The 21,402-nt window shown below is 39.4% G+C and overlaps 1 protein-coding gene across 1 annotated transcript in view; it reads left to right on the plus strand.

The window, feature by feature from the left end:
* Positions 1 to 21,402, plus strand: part of ITGA1 (integrin subunit alpha 1) — a 193,048-nt gene that overhangs the window by 158,715 nt on the left and 12,931 nt on the right. The window contains exons 22-27 of the mRNA XM_075589078.1: positions 474 to 550; positions 6,389 to 6,478; positions 9,401 to 9,503; positions 11,875 to 11,988; positions 13,630 to 13,734; positions 14,197 to 14,301. Coding sequence (XP_075445193.1) covers positions 474 to 550; positions 6,389 to 6,478; positions 9,401 to 9,503; positions 11,875 to 11,988; positions 13,630 to 13,734; positions 14,197 to 14,301 — 594 coding nt within the window. The remainder of the gene's footprint in view (positions 1 to 473; positions 551 to 6,388; positions 6,479 to 9,400; positions 9,504 to 11,874; positions 11,989 to 13,629; positions 13,735 to 14,196; positions 14,302 to 21,402) is intronic.

The raw sequence follows: 21,402 nt of genomic DNA on the forward strand, positions 1-21,402 counted from the left end.
CTGGCATAGGAAACCATTACTAAAGACTGCCCAATTGGTTCACGGTATTTGGGTTATTGGACTTTAATCACAGCGCCTGGGACAATTAATTTGTATGTTTATTTTTTATACGGATTTGGAATAGTCTGTTGATTTTTTTGTTCCATAGGCTGCTTTATTATTTTTGATCAAATTAAGGTTAATCACTTTAAGTCGTTATCATTGTTATCACTTTATCACATATTTATTGTAGGTCAGCGCTTTTTAGAGGGCTTAAAATTGTTTGTTTGCTATAACTACCTTACTGTATAATTTAATGTAATATCATGTAACATAATATAATGTAACATACTGTAAGTTATTTCTATATTAATCAAATATATGCAACATTCAAATATTTAACACTTGTTTTTGATATGCCAATACTGTTTAAGCAAGTCCATACCATCTTGCCATATTATAAATTATGTTTATTTATTCTTATTTTTTATTAGGTTTCATTCAATATAACTTTACAGTTCAATGTTTCACATCTCTTGGATAATCTTTCCATATATATTTTTGCCACAAGGTAAGATACAATACATTGAAAGATTTATGTTTAAAATTAAACATGGTTTTCTTGAAGTAGTCTACCTCCCAGACTGGAAAGAATATTTAGGTAAACAGTAATCATCTGCAAGTTTGTGTGTCTCTCTATGTGTCTCTCATCAAATCAGCTTTATTTCCATGGCAGAAAAACATGTCAGTATTGCCAATGCATGAATAACAAGGGGTAAGGTATAATGATTACACAGTACCTGGGTAACAGTTACACACATGGATGTGAGGTTTAGTGGGCATCTCTCAGCCTGTGACAGGTACTGATATAGTGTGCAGCCAGTTCTGCTCTAGTTTCATCTTCTGCTAGGAGGATCAGTATTTTTTGTTTCTCTTGTATATTATTAAAGTTTTGGATAAGAGTTTTGAGTTTCTCCTGTGGGGACTCCTCACTTCAGAGTATTGTGTGCAGCGCAGCAGGTGTGTTTCATCTTCTACCTCTCCTAGCTCACATCGCTGACACAGTCTCTTCTCCCAGTGCTTCCAGTTGCTTGTGTCAGCCTGTTTCTATTTCCAGGCTGTGCTCATTCTGTACTGTCTTTGCTTTGGGTCATTTACCTTCAGTAGGTAGGGTGCCAGCATGTATTCTCTCTGTAGGCTGTGCTTGGTCTCCAGCTTCTTTGAGTGCTGGATATCACTTTTACACATACAGTTCCTTTATTTCGCAGGCAATTGCGTTGATTTGGTTTTTTTTTAGGCAGGTTGTTGATCTGTGTGTGTATTGTGTTCTGAGAGTAAGAGGACAAGTTGTTTGATGGCAAAGGGTTTGGATCAAAATACTGTGAATACAAATATAGGATAAGTATCTGTCGTCTAAATTTAACATAGGTTGAGCTTGGACATAAATATATTTTTTTAACCTCATTTACTATGTAACCCATGGATGAATTTCCAAATACTTTTTCAACAGAACAAAACAGACAAAACTTACAACCACCTGACTCAAACAAAGTCCACATAATCTTTACGAGACATTAGTTCTTGTCTTATAAAAAAAAAACACACACACTCAATTTTCATATTATTGTGCCATGACTGGCCCTCACGACACAACTTACTGCAGCTAACTAATTTCCAAATATGCATCGGGTAGGAAAAGGCAAGCTGGAAAAACCTAACTACCAAACCTGAACTATACACTGAAAATGCTTTTCCCATCAAACATCTTAAGACATCAATTGATACTTGTCTTCTATAATCCTGAATCTTCCCTTTCTAAACCCTTCAGGGCCTGATAAACTATAAAATCCTTAGTCACGTAAAGTCCTTCCACCCCAACAATTTAAAGGAAATAGTTAACCCTGCCACATGACGATAAACAGAAGCAGCTGATAGCGCAAAAAGTTTTATCCATACTACAAACCACCATACTACCTACAGCTTTTCTTCTTTGTGATGTGACACCCCCTCCCATATCTACCACATTCAACCATTCTCTCCAGACTTTGCTATATGCAGCACAGATAACCTTAACAACTCAGTTATACTCCATTTGCCAGCATCCACAAATGTTCTGAACAACACAAACCACTGTGTCTGCCACCGGAGCTAACTCCCTAAAATGCTCCCACTGCATCAGCAAGTACATTCTGAATTCCGGGAGCATGACATGCCTTAAGCCAAATATTCAACTCCAAACATCACAAAAGCAACTTCTGCTGACTACTGATTAATTGCTTGAATAACTTCAGAGTAGAAAACTACCCAGCCTGTTCCTGAGTTCCTCACGCCAATGGTCAATGCCACAATTATTTCAGAACAGTTCCAAAAAGCTGAGATTGTTCATGAGGCTAGATTGTTTTACACCACCAACCTCCAGGTTTGTACCAAAACCATTTGACCCAGCTGCATCCATGTAAAGCTCAAGCTCACAATTTGCCATTGTAGGATATAAGAAAATATTCCCACACCCCAAGCCCCTCCCTCAATCTCATGTTCAACCTTCCGAATTCATACGGCTACTTAACTCCCACTGCTGCCATCGCCACACCTTCTATGGTACACTACTATAGGCACGATACTACAAGCAAAAGTTACTTGCTGAGCAAAGACTGAAGCAGCAATAAAGTGTTTATTTTTTGCCTCTATAGCCAGTATATGCATGCACACATTGGATCCCTCTGGCCAAAAATGCAATATATCATCTAGGTAGAGTAGGATGCAATCCCTGTCAGATGCAAACATAACACATTATTATAATTTTTTTAAGTTTCAAAATAAGAAGAGATGGAAGAGCCCATCAAATCACACATATATACAAAATAATTTGCCTTAAACTGACAATCCAACAAATTATAGCAACAAGGATGAACAGGTAATAAACAGAAAGCTGTTTCAATGTCAGTTTTGGCTAACAACTGCCCACTGCCTGTGGAACTCCCTAGGAGAAGAACCATCATAGCTACCCCTCCCTTCTCTTTTGCCTGGAGTAAAATCCTGCTCCTCATCCTGATCCCGGGCTCTGCTTCCTCCTGGGGAAAGTCTCCCCTGTGTTGTGGCCACTGGGATGTTTCTGCAACCACCAGCCTTCCCAAGGGAGTGAAGGACCCACAGTAAAATAATGCTGGGACGCATGTGCAATTTAATCAGATTTCGTTGACACTTCCTGGTTAGGAACATCACCACAAGCACCAGCTGCAACATTCTGTCCCTTGCTGAGCACAGCCCTGAAGTGGGCCTACATCCTCCTCACTGTGGTGCGCATTTACATTCCAGCTGATATTGACATGCACCACTTCTATCTCTGCCTCCAGCTCAGTCTGCCTTTTGCTAAAGCACTGGATCTTCATGCTACTTGGCTATCTCAATCTTGCACAGAAGTGCCTCCTCAAACTTGAGCACATGCATTCTCTCTTCTTCACAGCACCATGCTGCAATGCAGATATCCCGGCAGCCATAACAGACAACATCAATTCCAGGCTCTTCCTTTGCACCCCCCACATCCCATTTTGTGCTTGGGCTCCTCCTCACCAGCTTGACCTTGAGACTGGGGCTAAGCTGCTCAAGCATGTGAGACCCATGTACCCTCTGCCCTCTTTTCTCTCCACTCATTGCAGGGGCCCCTACACTAACACTAACCTGAGGGATGCCACAGAAATACTTTCTAAGACAACATACCATCGCCCCACTCTGTAAATCCTAAGCCCTAAATGCAGCAAGTTAGGCTAATTTTAGCTAAGTATTCTTCCACCTCTAGTAGCAGTAAATGAATCAATAATATAAGTTCCAATCACCAAGCAGTATTTTACCTGGGCTTAATCATTATAATTGCATACTGTACTTATTTTTTATATCTGCCAGCAGTTTACAAAATAGTAGCCTCAAACTGGGTTGGAAAAGCTGCCAGAAATGAATACTCTGGAAGTTTTTTCGTTTTACTATCAAGTAGGAAAAAAAAGATACTAAATAATTTGTGTAAGTTTGCTAAAGAATAATCATTGTTTCCATCTCTCTGACTTACTGTAACAGGGGAGTAATCCCTGTTCAAGTAATGTGCCTTTAATCTAGCAGTGTGGTGGTTAACTGCTGGTAGTCAATTAATGAACACCACCTGCCTGATTTAGATTGCTTACAAAAGCCTGTCTGTTGAGACTGGAAGTGACTCCTTAGCTCAGTTGTGGGCTGAACTTTGGAGACAGAGCAGGGGTTCTAGAGTCTCCCAGGAGAGACTGACCAAGAGAACACAGATCTCTGGAGCTGACCATGTCTTGAGCTCTGTTAGAAGACACAGCAGAGCTGATTTCAAGACACAGGGAAAACTACTAAACCTGAAGCTGACACACCCTGAGGGAAGGGAGCTGAACCAGGAACTGAGAAGATTTTCCCTCCAAGAAACAGATAAGACTTTCATTCTTAAGAGACTGCTTATATCTGCTTATTTCATGCTATATGTTTGGGGCTGGGAGAAATGCTTAACTAAGGGAGATGTGAATTAATTGCATAGGATTTCACTAGAAATACTCCCAAGTGAATAGAAGCTTTGTTCCCCCCCTGTGTTTGGATGATTTCCTGATGAAAAGGAAAAGGCACAATAAAGCCTTATTATAATTTCACCTTATAAAAGTCTCCAATTGTGTACCTCTGTGAACGTCCGTCTACACTTACCTGTCGCATAATAGAAATCACAGCCGCCTTATATTTTTCACTAGGTATGTGCTCTTAATGAAGTGCAGAATATTTACTTGTATTTGCAATTATGTAATTTATCTCTCATTTGCCTCTCACATGCCACTATCATTTGTGTTGGCGGTTTGAATGCTATTAAAAATAATGGGGTCTAGCTATACAGTACATCTGAGGTCAAATGCTGTAAAAGAATATATATATATATACATATGTATATATATGTATATATATATATGTTACAATGAATGAAGCTAAGAATAAAGTAAAACTTTTCTTGCTTTATCTATTGTAACACCGCCCGAAGAAGAGATCAGTGTATCTCGAAAGCTCGCACAAATAAAAGCATTTCGATAGCCACAGAACGGCATTGAGTATTTGTTTTTTAATATGAATACAGTATATATATTCAAAAACAAATATATATATTCATATTCAAAAACAAATACACAATACCGTTCTGTGGCTATCGAAATGCTTTTATTTGCTGTACACATACACACTTTAGTACCAAGGATTACTGCTTTAAGTTATAACATTTAATATGATATCGGAGAGAAAGAATCCCAAAACGATGCACACTGCTCTACTAATTCAAAACAATAAATTTTTATTCAGAATACACGTAAACACACAAATTCATTTAAAACCTAGAATATGCGCAATGAAAAGCCTATTTTGAAAAAGGCTTCTCTTTTGTCCGAATGGCAAGGGTCTATTAACCATGAAATGCCTGATATACTGGGTGAGCCTTGCAATAGGCTGCAAAATATAAGGTTACACGCAAGCTTTAGCACAGTATATTGTACTTCAGAGATACTTCAGAGATAAACCCTTACAGGACTATAAGCTAGAAAGAAATATAGAGGGGTCCTGCTATATATAGCAGTTTAATCAGTAATATTATGTGTGATATAATATACTTTGTTGTAAACAAGACACTCAAATGGTGCCATCACCACACATAAGGCTTGAACCAAATTGTGAACTATCTGCATTTGGATATTATTGAAAGCACTATAATACAGACTGATAAAGTGTAACTCATACCAATATCAGTTGTATCCAGGATACCAAGGGTAATACTCTTAGTCAATCCCTTTATACAATGTCTCATTCAGTTCCTCTCATAACCATTCCAATGTATAGCTGTAATCACTGATAGAGGATTAGAGCGCTATTACAGACCCACGTTCACATTCACTGGTAGTCACTGCAAGCCAAATGTTATTACCGTAGCCCTCATTCTAGCTAGTGGGATCCACGTCTGGCCCACATCTTAGTTATCTCTGGCTAGAAACTGTGCTATAGCGGACAGAGACCGTAACACCTGTGTATTGGTCACGCAACAGACGTCACTCTAACGTCATCCCTTATCAATGCATATGTTTTTGTCCCTGATAGCACCTCTCTAGATAGATAATCTTCTTAGCTGAGCAGGGATTCCCCCTCCCCCTCCTCCTTTTCACATAACATTTAATAAGCAGATAAAAGACAAACAAGGTCAGAAGGAGCAATTATCAAATAAACTGTATTCTTGTAAAATAACTTGTATATTCTAAATCTGGCTAAATGAATTACAAGCAAAATTGTTATAAAACTGTATTGCTATATCTTTGTATTCTGAATTTCTTGCATGTGCATGTTAGTTTGTTATAATATACTGTACTATATCACTGTTTTCTAGTGATAGTGAAGAAAAGATTGAAACCTTACACGACAACAAAAAGAACATTACAATTCCGGTAAAATATGAATCTGGGCTGACATTTACAAGGTATTTACAAGTTTTGTTTGTCATGCATTTGTTCAAGAAACATACAGCAATGATAAAAAAAAAACTTATGAGGATGTTCAAGTCTGAGACAGGTCCACAAACCTGCTTTACCCCATAATCACACAGCATACTGTGCTTGCACTGTAACAAGGGATTCTGGGTGATGACGGGTAAAGGAGCACTACCAGCATGTCACGGTTTGCTTATTTTCCACTTTATAACTTGAGCCTATAAGATTGTGCTTGCTGTATTACACAGCTATTAGGGGAAAGCCTGGGTTAAATAAGTGCATAGCCAGTAAACCTACTCACAGAAAGCTGTTTGTTTGACCTGTTGGGTCTCATCAGTTTGAGGATGGTTACTGGCCTTGCATTGTGAAGCTACTATTTAGCATTCAATTATAAATGCATATTAATGCTAGATTACCATTTCTGTCATTTGTATTGGCTACCTATGGCAACAAGTGGCAACAACTGTACTGTACAGTATCTTCATGAAACAGATTGCGTTGAAGTTATGTAGTAGTCAATAATTTCCTATTCTATCCTTTATCATCAACACTAAGAAATTCAGTTATGAAGTTCCATGCCTTTCATGCACATTTGTTAGTCAGATAGTATTCATTTCAGCCCAATTATCCATTAAAAAGAGTTCACGTTTAAAAAAATATATATATATATATATATATATATTTAGCCTGACAAAAAGGTCTCTTGAAGGCCAGAAATAAAAAAAAATTCACACGAAAAATAAAAAAAATTGTCTTCAGCCTACTAGAAACCTGTAATCTATGGTCCAGACAAACTTTTATAAGCCATTGACAGTATTGTCCCCACACCTTGATGCGCTATGACGTGAAATGTATAGGTGGGTTGTAACCTCCTTTTTTTTCTCATGATCTACAGTATTAAATATGCATTCCCCCACTCAACTTGACTACTAGAACCCTTGCCTAGTTGTTATTCCCCTTGTCTGCCCATCTCAACTTCAATCCATTCAAAATGCTGTTGCTAAACTCATCTACAGTACATCACTCACCGTTCCACTTCTGCAGCTCCACTATGCACTGACTTCCTATAGCCTCTAGAATAAAAATTAAAACCCTAGCTCTAACTTTCAAAACTCTCAATGATCCTGTCCCGCATTACAATTGCCCTCATCCCCAAATATTTCCCTAAACACCACCTATGTTTTTCCCACAACATCCACCTTTCCTCTTGCCTTATTACCTCATCTCCCTCCCGCCCGCCTACAAGACTTCTTCTGTGCAACCTCACTTTCAAGGTCCCCACCATTTACCATCAAACTGTCTCCAAACCTGGCATACCTCTAACATCCAACTCCCCCTCCCTCCGACCACATTGGGACCAGCTGTGCGGCTCCACTAAGTAACACCCCATAACATGCCCACCATCAAAATTTAATGGGATCAGCTGTCAGACTGTGCCATATTCCAACCTGAGGCATACTCCGTCTGACAATGAACAGCCACTTTACCTTTTGTTTCAACATTGATCCTCCTTCTCTAGATTGCGAGTCGGGCTCTCATTACCTTTTGTATCTGTTTGAGCATATTTGTCCTCACTTGTATGTAACTCTGTTTAAGGAATTATCAAATCTCTGTACCCCCATTGTACCACGCTGAGGAATATGTTGGAACTTTACAAATAAATGATAATAATAAATAAAATAATAATAATGTTAACCTCACGTTAAGGATAACCGTACATCTTCAATAGTCAATAACTTAACTTTAACCGTTGTTAATTACATGCAATTGAGGCGTTATGCTAACTTCACATATACACTAAAGTCTGTTAAGTTTAACGCAGGGATTTAATGTTACATTACTTAGGTCATACCTAAACTTGGCGTTAATCACACCCAGACCCTTGAATAGGGCTTTTCCAAGGTCTAGATGGGGGAAACCCTACAGTTAAGCATGAGTGAACTCACACTTAACATCAAGTTATTGGAAGATAATGCACTGTTATGCTAAAATAACGTGACTTTAGGCCGATCTTAATCAGATGTAGATCAGCTGGTGTTTTTGCATATAATTCACTTTAAGGATAGGCGTTAACCTCAGAAAACACAACGTTCATTCCTACTGTATTTTGTTAAAAGTATTTTGACATTCTCCTTTTTATTGGATGGATATCTACTGCACCTAGTGTGGATATATTTATTGCATCTATGACATTCTCTCTTTGGCCATTTACCATATAAATTCTAGTAGAACTATTTACCTCATCCCAGGTTTTCTATTTAAACATCCTTTTTTTGTTTATTTGGACCTAAATCATACAGCACATATGAAAAAAACAGATCACACATTATTTGTTGGCCAAGGAAGCCACTTGTGCATTGTAAGTACAGTATCACCTAGAGACTATTAGCATAAGCTATTTTGGGTGTGCTGGGTTGTGAAGTAATCTGTATAATAGTGCCATACACATATTGCATCCATTTAGTTGCACAATGTGTACATATTCAGTTGTATAGTGACAGCTATTATTGTTAGTAAAGTAATTTACATACTGTAAAAGTTGACCAGAAGCCATTTCAGGCCATTTGAGGATTGTGGCTGGTAGATTTACCACATCTATTTCCTATTCACTGGATCACTAACAGCAACTGGATTTTTAAACCCATTATAATTGCTTATGTGTGACATTTTTTGGCATCATTATTTTTTAGTGTCAATTTCACTATTAATGACTTGTGACCAATGAAAAGTTTTTGAAACAATTAAATGTATATGGTTATGTATTTTGATTGTAAAATTGATTTAACTAAACAGTATATCAAAACCAGGGTTTCTAGGTTGACAAATCTCATATGTACAGTAGTGTAAGTTGCATTTATATTTTGTGTACAAATGTCATAGAAAATGCGTGAATAGATTGTTTTCTTTTCAAGCTCAGCGAAAGAAGTTCTTATTTCTATTGCTGCAAATGATTCCATACCAAACATAATCAATTCCACTGAACAGATTGGGACAGAAGTTAATCTGAACTATGTGGTAAGGAAAAAAAGCTACTTAATAAACATACGAATGACACATTACATTTTTAAAAGAGTTGCCATTAGTGCCTGTGGCAGGACGGCCTGTAGCCGAGGTCAGGGAACAGTCCACACGTGTAGTTTCAGGATAAATAAAAATGTTCAGTGGCTTTATTTCTCCACAGCAACATAACATGCAGGTACACTGTCCCTTTAAACAAATAAATCCTGCTCCACGTTGGGAGAAAAACTGACTAACACAGCAGACCTATCTAGCAGGCTGGCTGGCTAAACCATAACCAAACCTTAAGAGTCTTTTAAGCAGTCATGAAAACAAATGAAACAAATCTTACTTTAGCTGCAGTAAGTCTTGTGCTGTATCCGTCTGGCTAGCAGCACATCTCCATGTGCTCTGGTCTGAGAGAGAGCACCTACTTCTGGTAACAAGATCCTTATCTACCTTGCTGGCTCTCAGGTGTCAGCTTACTTCCTGACTACCTAACTTCCACCTGAGTTAAGCCTTATGAGTGCTGGATGAAGCACTCAGACATATGTCTCCCAGGCATAACTGATAGGAGTTGACTTCACTCTGTCACAGTGCCCTGGACATGTAAGTAATAATGGAAGGCTTCACATTTAACATATAATGTTAGTTTAATTGTTTGCAAAAGTATCCAGGGTTTTTTATAAATCAATAAAATTACAGTAGTAGTTCTCATTTTGCTGCTTTCAAGAATTTAGGATGTACTGTATATTGTATGTCTTTATTTATATAGCGCCAAAAGTGTACTCAGCGCTTCACAAAAAATACAGTACAGGGAATTATAACAATACAATAATTGCAGCAAAATCAGACAATAGGAAAGGAAATCCATGCCCCGAAGAGCTTACAATCTAAGAGGTTTGATGGGGAATTTACAGAGACAGCAGTTGAGGGAATAAGTGCTGTAGATGGCAGTGCTTGGTCACAATGGGTGGTAGGAGTGACTGAGTGTGCAGGCTATTGGGATGCTTTGTGGGGTGAGTTTTAAGGTTAGTCAGTATTAAAATGAGAGGGTTAACACAATTTACAGGGGAAGAGATGGCAGGGAGGCATGGGTGAAATCAGGTGTGTTTGTCTGGGTTCAGGATTAGGGGAGATCCCCAGCATCTGTATATTAATTTAGTATTGAAACAGGGTTTTTTTCTCGTTATTATTGCTACTGTATGTCATTACAGGCAAAGTCTTTCTAAACATTTTTAGTGAAACGTAACCGAGTTAAGGTACAGTAGGGGATTAGAAATGTTGGCACCAAAAACAGGGTGGAGAACATAGTTGTGTAGAAAGCATGGAGGATTGCACGGTTAGAATAGTGTGTGGTGTAATAGAGAAATGGCTCCAGCTGCAGCAACGTAAAACTTTTGTAAAAATATTTTTCTTTGGGAACATGCCGTGTTTTGCCCTCCTGCCCAGGTAAGATGCTCTTCCAAAATGTACTTAGATTATGCATTATAAATCTGAACAACATTTTTGAATGCAAGAAATTGTAAGCTTCTCATTCGAGGCATCAAACCAAAAATATGACCCTGTTTCTCTGTTACAAATAGCCTTCTAATTCAACCTCAAAATAATAGTCACATATTTTTTATAAAAAGTTGACATATTTTGATATTTCCTATCTGATTCCTTTTTACAGGATTGTAACCATCTAAAGCAGAAGCGCAAACCTGCCTGCTCTCCTCTGTTGTGCGCCCCCCCCCTCCTTTCCTCGCGCGGCTTCAAATGACGCCGCGGGGTTATGTGACGTCACGTGGGGTCATTTGACGTCACGTTACCAAGGCAACCGTGACATCACATGACCCCACGGCATCATTTGAGACAGCATTGCCATGGTCATGCGTAATGGATCCGGCTGACTCCCGGTAAGTAGAGGTTGCAGAGGCCTTGCGCGGTCCCACGGCATTTAATTTAAATGCCTTGGGGAAGAGCGCGGGACCTCTGCAACTGCCCGCGCCCCCTCCCCCCCAAAAAAAATCTCACACACCCCAGTTTGCGCACTGCTGATCTAATGTTTAAGTTAACCCAAAATATATATTAAGTGTAAAGTAAAGCATAGAGCATTTTCCTATTAACACGTACACAGCTCTTGAACACCTACTAGTTACCCACAATACATTTCGGCAACAAATCTAGCTCTTTACCCATAACACAACGCTGCAGCTAAACCTGACATTTTTATTCCACATCTGCACGGAATTAATGAAGATTTACTTCAATAAAATTAAACAGCCTATAGTCTTCGATGTGTTTCGTTTTTATTTTCTCATTGCTCACTTCTATTCTAATTGATTTATAAAAAAATATTCTGTTTACTTATGAAACTATCTGTAAACATTTCTTTTTTTTGCAGATTAAGAAGAATGGTGATGTTCCAGTGCCAAAGCTTACTTTTCATCTTTTATTTCCTTATACAACTCCAGACAACAACATACTCCTTTACTTGACCAATGTGTCCTCTTCTAATGTAAGTTTATTACAGTATCTGTATACTGTAACGATTTGTATCTTTCATTGGTAATGTCTGCAGTGACATGTGGAAAATGGTAATATTCAATGTTACCTTATGTTGTATTTTCTAATAACCACAGAAAGATTTTGTGACAAGTGTGTGGTTGTAAAAATAGTCAAGTGCACTGGAGACAAGTAAGCATAAGCAAACATTTTATAATTGTAGCCATGGCTGGTCCAGACTGCCTCTCTGAACCCTGTCACATAAATCATTAGTAGCTACAGGGTACCATGGGGCATTGAACCCCCCTCATGCTGACTCTCTGAGTGGCAGGAGTGGTGGTGACACAGGGACTGTGTATAGCCAATAATGGTGCAGACCATGTGCCCTTCTGGTGTCTCACAGAGGAAGTGCTAAATTATAGGGAGTTCTCTTCCACCCCTCCTAGGGAGAAAAGGTGTGTGCTGTATCCTCCCGGCTGGGAGTGAGACATGTCAGGCAGTCCCTCCTGGGTTGACTGAAATAAAGATCAAAGGCCTCAATACTATCAGAGGGCCAAGCACCATCCAGAGGTCTGGGACACATCTCAATCCATCTGCATCCACTGTATGACACCAGCAGTGGCTGTTAATTAAATAAAGCATCCCTTTTATATATCCCTGCCTGAGTCTACGGTCTATTGTTCCCCCTCCCTCCCCTCTCTCCTCCTCTCCCCACTGCCCCCCTTTCCCCCTCCCCCTTCCCAAATTATTATTATTATTATTATTATTATTATTATTATTATTGTAATGTTTTATTTATAATGCGCCAACATATTCTGTAGTGCAGTACAATAGGGTTGGAGAACGAAAACAATAAAATATCTAACATTAACATACATTTGTACAGTAGAGGGAGGAGGGCCCTGCCCAAGGAATTTATAATCTATAAGGAAGGGTTATTGGAAACATAAGGTACAGGGGTTTAAGAAGGTTGGTGTGTTCTGAAAAGCTGCTTGCTATTTGAATAAGATGGCATTGGGGAAAAAGTAAGTGGTATTGTGTGGAGGTAGAGCTGTGAGAGCAGGGTAATATGTCAAATGGGAAATGCTTCAATATAGGTGACTATCTCCAGGTCTTGAAGTTGTGTCTGTATTTCCCTGATAATGTTAGCCCTGTCCACGCTGGCATAGTGGAAAGGAGCCGTGAAGGTGAAGCATATTGGGAAGACTCACTTAGGAGGTCGCCTTCTCTGTGATTCGGGTGTTTTTTCGGAGAGTCTGAGGTGATTTGAAGTAGGCAGTTTTACCTAGGTGAACTAATGTTTGTAATATTTTTAATCTGTGAAATGTAGACGATTGATGCTTTTATAAGCAGTATTTTGAAAGCCACTCTGCAAACTTCTGTACTTTACCTAATTGAATCTGGCCATACCTGAAGTGGTTTGTATCACTGCTTATTACTGTAACTATAGGCCTAGCATAGAGTACCAACCCCCAAAGTAGTAAGCACTTGTACAAAGAGCACACATATCACATTCATATTTTGTTAAATGTAGGATTTTACAAGGTTTTGCTTTCTAGCAATATGTCATGTTAAACAAATTGGTGACTGATTTAAAATAACCATTAAGATATCCCATAACTGAGCACCCCTATCTCATATTTTCTTTCTCTAGAATGTAAATTGCAGTGTTAATCATCTCTTGGATCCACGGAAGATAAATTCAGGACAATCATATGTTGTGCCAAAATTTAAAACACATTTAAGGGATACAATACTGGTAAGTCTGGCCAAGGGAGAGATGTTGTGTTTAATCTGACCAATACTACTCCATAAATACTACTCCATCTTCTCTGCATTTTTATTATTGTATCACTCTTCCCTCTTCTTGATTTGCTTCTAACCCTACAGCTACATCATCCATGGTATCCATTTCTCACCTCATGCTTATTAATATCTAATAAATTGTTACTTATCTTTATTTCACACTTCTGGAGTGCATTTATTTTTACCGTAATCTTGATAATTAAATAAATAGTATAGAATGTTTCCTGATTCAGTTGAGATCCTATAAATCTGACTTTGCCTAGTATGAGATTTAAGGAAACTGTTTAAGCATTTTATAATATTCATAGATAAGAATCATTTATGTTACTTGTCAATAACAGAAACATTATATTTCTCTTATAAATATAAAACTACTTTGTGTATGTCATGTTAATGTCTATTATAACTAAACCAGGACTGCAAAAGAAACCAATGCTCTTCCTTCTACTGTACTGTGGAACCATCGAACATCTCTCAAGTAAATGTCTCACTAAGAATATGGAAACCAACCTTTATCATGGTAAGTGGGTATTCATTCTTTTTCTTTATAGCTGTAATATATTATATATGCAGAATATTATACATTAAAATATTATGGACACATTTTTGTTGTAGTTCTTTTTCTGATTACTAATAATTAGGAACACTAGAGCAATCACATAGTTCACACAGGTTACCTAAAATTTACCTCATAATCACACAGGTTAAATAACTCTAATATTATTAACTTGCAGTAATTGTGGTAGTTACTGTAGAATATTGTCACTATCGTACAACACAGTTAATGTGAAGTATTTTGCAACATTTAAAAAAAAAAAATATATATATATATATATATATATATATATATATATATATATATATATATATATATATATATAAAAAATAAAAAATGAACCGGAAATAGCCATGTTAGTCCAGTTGCGATAGTGCAGAATAAATTAGTACTTCGGTATTAGGTATAATCAAAAACAAATACTCTATTCCATTCTTTGGCTAACGAAATGCTTTTATTTGTGCGAGCTTTCGAGATACACTGATATCTTCTTCGGGCGATGTTACAATGGATAAAGCAAGAAAAATATTACTTTAAAACAGCCTGATAAATATGAGGAAAGGGAAGAGATGGGGATAGCATTCTCGTTTCAGCTCAGTCTGGTAAACATATGGATATAGACAAAGGTACATGTAGGGAACGAAGGGTTAATTGTCAGGAAATAAAGAAAGAGAACCCTCTTGAAAGCACTCTTTGTGTCCAGATGTAGAATAAGTGAATTTTCAAAGCAATGTATTATATAGAAATAAAAATTATTTAATTGGCAAGATAAAGTCTGTGGCAAATAGGTGAACAGAATACAAAAACAAACATATACGCTATATATACATTTGGTAGTTGTCAGTCACAAGCTAGTCCACATTTGAGTAGCATTTACTCATTTCTTGATGCCTTTACATAAGGTTTTATTTTTATTAAATAAATCATGACACAGTGTAATATATCATGTGTTGTTGCTCATCTGAGGTTGTATTCACCTAATTTTAAGACCTGCTAAGGCAGGGGTCTCCAACCCCCGGGCCGCGGACCAGTACCGGTCCGTAGCCTGTTAGGAACCGGGCCGCCACCCACACTCACTGTGGACCCTGGCTCTTCCCCTCACTGAGGCCCCTGGCTTGCCACCCTCCGCTCTCCTCCTCCCTCCTCGGAACGCGCTATAGCAGCCGAGCACTTCCGGTGCCTACTGAGCGTGTGCAGCTTCCTGCATGCTGCTGCCGCCTGAGGTGAGGAGATGCTCCCTGGTAGTGGCGGCTGTTGCTATGTGTGTGTGGGTGTGTCCCAGCTCTGTTTTTGCCCCCCCCGAGCTCCATTGTTGACCTCTCCAGCTCTGTTTTTGCCCCCCCAGCTCCGTTTTTGCTCCCCAGCTCCGTTTTTGCCCCCCAGCTCCGTTTTTGCCCCTCAGCTCCGTTTTTGCCCCCCCCAAACACACACAGTGACACACACAGTGACAGACACACTGACACACACAGTGACACACACACAGTGACAGACACACTGACACACACACAGTGACAGACACACTGACACACAGTGACAGACACACTGACTGACACACTGACACAGTGACAGACACACAGTGACTGACACACACAGTAACAGACACAGTGATTGACACACACATTGACAGACATACTGACACACACAGTGACATCATCCTGAAACCATACCCCCATGTCCGTGGAAAAATTGTCTTCCACGAAAACGGTTCCTGGTGCAGAAAAGGTTGGGGACCGCTGTGCTAAGGAACAGTTGATTGTTATTATGTCCTGATATGTAAAACCATAGAATTCAAATGTGGTGTGGTCAGTGATAACCCTTGCTGTCTATCCAGAACGCCTGAGCCAGATTTCGCATGAAGTTTCGATCAAGCTTGCATGTACCTAAGCAATTTCCAGCCTCATCAGCTGACTACAGGTGGACTAGTCCTGCTGCAAACTATCGACGTGGATGATCAAGAACACTGGACTGGCAGTGGATCGGCGCCGGCACCAGCTGAATGGGAAATTCTATGGTGAGTATTGTTGCCGTATTATTTTCTGTGTTTTTTTTATTTTGACAATACAGTATCAATATCGGTGCGATTCAAAAGTCAAGCGATTCTCCTGTAAGCAATATGATTGGCTGAGCGGCTTCTGCAGTACTGTACTGCAGATACTGAACAATTGGTGGAACGCTAGGCGCATGCGCATTGGAACCGTCTTGAAACGCATATGCGTGTCATTACATCAACGGTAGGCGCATGCACATGTGAACAGGAGACGCCCCCCGAGAAAATTATTGGTGGGACTGGCTGGGAACTTCGTTAGACCATTACAGTAAAACTTTTCTTTTTGTTTTTCCTCAGAAAAGAAAGTGGCTAATGGAGGGATTTCGACGGATAATATCGCTTTGTGTAACAATGCTTGCACATTGCTGAATCGGATTTAAAAACCCACTTACCGGAGTCTACAGTTTAGTGGCTGTTGTTATTGATTAGGATAGAATACTGTACCTGAAACAGTATGCTGATGTTTTCCGGCCGTACAGTATACAATACTTTTTAATAAACAGTATACTGTGTAATAAACCTGAAAAAATAAAAACTATGCATTTATTCTACATGTATTACAGTACTGTACATACAGTATGTGTCTTCTATACAGTGCCAGTACATACAGTACAGTACTGTATGTGTCTACTATTTTTTTTAATACTCTTGTATTGAGCATGCCTACAGTATACAGTACAGTGTGCCTGGACAGTAGTGTACATTCTAGAAACACTGCATTTTGTTACAGTAGCAAAGGAGCCAATGGAACAATGTAAAACAATTCAATATGTTCTTTTATTGGTGGAGTAAGTACAAAAACATTTATTTACAAATACTGTACAATGTTGAAACATTTTAAGTGCACAGCAATTCAAAACATAAACAGGTGTATAGTTTACCGCTACAGTTGTGAAAACATTTATGTCAGTCAGTATGGTTTACAGTCACATGTTTTAAAAACAAATTCTTTATTCATAAAATATACAAAACGCAACATCTCCTTTATTAAAGAACAGCAAGTAAAAAAATATACAGTGGGATGGTGTGCAAAACAGTCTGCACCAGTACAATCCTCGAGGGCAGCAAACAAGCCTGGTTTTCAGGGTAACCTTTGAAAACCGTGCCTGTTTGCGGCCCTCAGGGACTGGAATTGTGCAGGTCCTGTGTGTGTGTACAGCAAGTTAAAACATTTCTGTATAAATACAAGTTAAAAAACACACAACATCTCCTTTATTTAAGTACAGCAGGTCACAACATGTACAATACAGTTCAGCACAACAGTATGGTCTTACCTGTGATTAAAAAAAATCTTTATTCATAAAATACAGTATACAATACAGTATACAAAACGAAACATCTCCTTTATTAAAGAAACATATACAGTACAGTGGGATGGTGTGCAAAACTGTCAGTCAGACCTGCACCACTACAGTCCTCGAGGGCAGCAGACAGGCCCGGTTTTCAGGACAACCTTGAAAACCATGCCTGTTTGCGGCCCTCAAGGACTGGAATTGTGCAGGTCCTGTGTGTGTGTACAGCAAGTTAAAACATTTCTGTATAAATACAAGTTAAAAAACACACAACAACATCTCCTTTATTTAAGTACAGCAGGTCACAACATGTACAGCACAGTTGAACACAACAGTATGGTCTTACAGTTCCCGTGATTAAACCAGAAAGTCATCCACATTGTCCGTCCATGGTCGATTCCTTGCATGGCGCAAAACGCCATTAATGCAGTCTCGAACGCCTTTCATTACTGGATCTGTAATTGGATAAAAGCGCCGCATTTCATCCAGAATGTTCTTTCTTAAATTGGTAGGAAGCGCCTTTTTTACGCTATTTCCTTCGTAGTTCACTTTGAAGGCCCAGTCACAGTACAACGAGTAGGGAACATGGTGCTTAAAAAGTAACAAGGCATATTTGTGGGGTGCACCAGCACTCATCACCCTATACTTCTCCCTGAGCTCTGGTGGCAGATCGCACAGGGTGATGTCGGGCACTGTATCGATGCGAGAGAATGTAGGTCTTCTGCGAGCGGGTGTGCTTGAGGCGATGGGCGATGGTAGGTTGTCTGGGAGGAAGCTTTCCTCCGGTCTTGGTCGCCTTGTTGTCTCCTGGCGTGGTCTTGACAGGGTTGTCATGTCCTCCTCAACGGCATACATGTACACTACATCTTCTGGTGGAGGGGGTGCACTTGGTCATGGAAGGGGGTCGATGCTCCCATTCATCACATCCATGTCACCCCCCTGCTCCAGTGTCGGGGAAACAGGGGCATTAACACCGAGCAAATGATGTATACCCGCTATGTCAGCCTCTATCTTCTCCATCCGTCGATCCATCCGTTGATCCATATGTTGCATGCGTTGATCCATATGTAGCATCCGTTGCTCCACATTTAGCATTGTCTCCAGAAGCAGATCTATCTTTGCCAGCACAATAGAGTTCCCGGGGAGATCCACACTTATCCCATTCAGCATCCGGTCTAACGAGCTGCTTCTTATGCATGGCGTGTGGACATCTGGGTGGATGAGTGAAATGGAGGATGAGATGGGGGTTCCATGGAGAGAAGCGGCGGCGTCAAAGAAGGGTGGAGGAGGTGACCTGTGGATATCCGGTAGAGGAGAAGCGGCAGCGTCGTCGAAGAGGGATGGAGAAAGTGACCTTTGGATTTCCGGGCGAGAAGCAGAGTTGTCTATGAGCAAAGGAGAAAGTGACCGGTGGATTTCAGAGGCAGCGTCGTCGGATAGAACTGGAGAGGATAGCCTGTGGGTTTCCGGGAGGGCAACGTCGAGGACGAGGGGTTGAGAAGATGGGCTGAAGATTTCCAGGACAGCGGCAGCAGAGTCGTCGAAGCGTATGTGAGGAAGTGGTCTGCGAGTTCTATGGGTTGGCTGCCAATCATTTTCCGTTGAGAGTACATCACCGTATATCTTCTTGACTAATAAGGCTGACGTCTATGAAAACCCTTAGCCTTTGGTGTCAGCAGAAGGTTTTCTTTATTGGCTTTAGCCTGTCGCTTTTGCCTTGGCGTGGAAACGGCAACCGCCTTTCGCTTTTTCTGCTTGACAGGCACCGCAGAGGCGAGTGGGTTCCTGCGTCCGTAGAATCGGGGTTGATCCATGGAAGCAGATGGCATAATGCAGTATCTGGACAAGGGCAAGTTCAGATAAAGATCATCGAGTGGTGGGCTATGCAAAGTGTGTAACCTTTTATGCATGGCAGAGAGGTACAGGTGTTGAAAGTGGGCGTACTCTAATGGGAGTCATTACCGTATAAATACACCATCCATTTTGTGGATTCACTGCACATTGAATACACATCAACTAAACATCGAATATACATTCTTGTGTTTGTATTTCTTTCTACTCGCAGCAATGGTTGTTAAAAAGATTTCCAAGGATCTCAGCATGCAAATTCAGGAGATGTACACAAGCGGACACCGAATTGCTGCTATTCAACGCTGGTTAGCTACTTCTGGCCTCGTTGTGCCAGCAACCACCGTGAGCTATCATGCACACAGAAAAAAACGAGAACGCAAAAGGGCACCAAGGGTAACTAACGCTTAAGTATATATATAAACCTTTAAAAAAAATTAGATCAAAAAATGTACTGTACACCTACAGTACTGTATCTAATATTTTTGTTATTTCTGTTGATTTATATTACAACAGTATATATATTTTGTATATTTATATTTATATTACAACAGTATATATATTTTGTATATTTATATTTATATTACAGTATACAGTATATATTTTGTATATTTATATTTATTACAACAGTATATATATTTTGTATATTTATATTTATATTACAACAGTATATATATTTTGTATATTTATATTTTTATTTCAACTGTATATATATTTTTTATATTTATATTTATATTACAACAGTATATATATTTTGTATATTTATATTTATATTACAACTGTATATATATTTTTTATATTTATATTACAATAGTATATATTTTTTTTATATTGCTGCATATTAATAGAACAATATATTGTATCCTGTTCATCTACTGTCTCTAATATTTTTACTTACCGGATTGTTTTTCTTTACATTGTAGGGAGACAACTCTTCTGGTGGACAAAATATGTGAGGAGAATGATGAGAAGAGTGCATTAAGGGTCAAATACACTCTGCAGGAAAATCACAATCTCACTGTATCCGAGACCAGCATAAAGAAGATGAGACGCAGCATTGGATGGAAATATGGACGTGTGAGGTTAGTACTGGAAAGTACAGGAGGTAAAAGTGTTGTTTAGGAAACTGTACTGTACCGCTAAAATTATTTATTCCTTGTCATTACAGAGTGTACCCCATGATAAGGGATGCAAACAAAATCAAAAGAGTGGTCCAGGCCCAGGCATGGATCGACAGTGGGGAAACTTTCCAGGATTGCATCTTCACTGACGAGTCTACTGTGTCGCCGGAGATATTTGCAAGCTTTAAATTCCACAAAAAAGGCCGCATATCTTTGAAGCCGCGACCAAAACAACCTGTGAAGCTGCATGTGTGGGGTGCCATCTCTAGGCGTGGACCAGGATGCATTGTTATCTTTGAAGGTAAAATATATGAAATATAATGTAGCCTTATGCACTGTACTTTACTAGTGTAGCCTTACTGTATGCACTGTACTGTGCAGTTTTTTGAGCACTTTTCTTTTCTTGCTATAGGAATCATGAATAAAGCTTTCTTCCAAGACAACATTGTCCCTGAGAATACATCACACGCGAGTTCCAGAATGGTCACCGCTTCTACCAGGACAATGATCCGAAGCACACCGCGTCAACAGCGCATATCCTTGAGTGCGGTATCAACTGGGTGAAGACGCCAGCGGAGTAAGTGCGGTAACCGTGTCTCATTTTTTTCCCACTGTTTTTACTGTGTACTGTACAGTACCGACCAAGTTTATTCTAATGCGGCTAGAGCCGCAAGCCGCGAGGTTTCCCGGCTTTGATGCCTAATCCCCTCGGCGTGCCGCGCGTCACCGATGCACGGTCATGCTTCATCGGGAGCGT

This window comes from Ascaphus truei, chromosome 1, assembly GCF_040206685.1.
Source record: "Ascaphus truei isolate aAscTru1 chromosome 1, aAscTru1.hap1, whole genome shotgun sequence".
NCBI classification, from domain to species: Eukaryota; Metazoa; Chordata; class Amphibia; order Anura; family Ascaphidae; genus Ascaphus; species Ascaphus truei.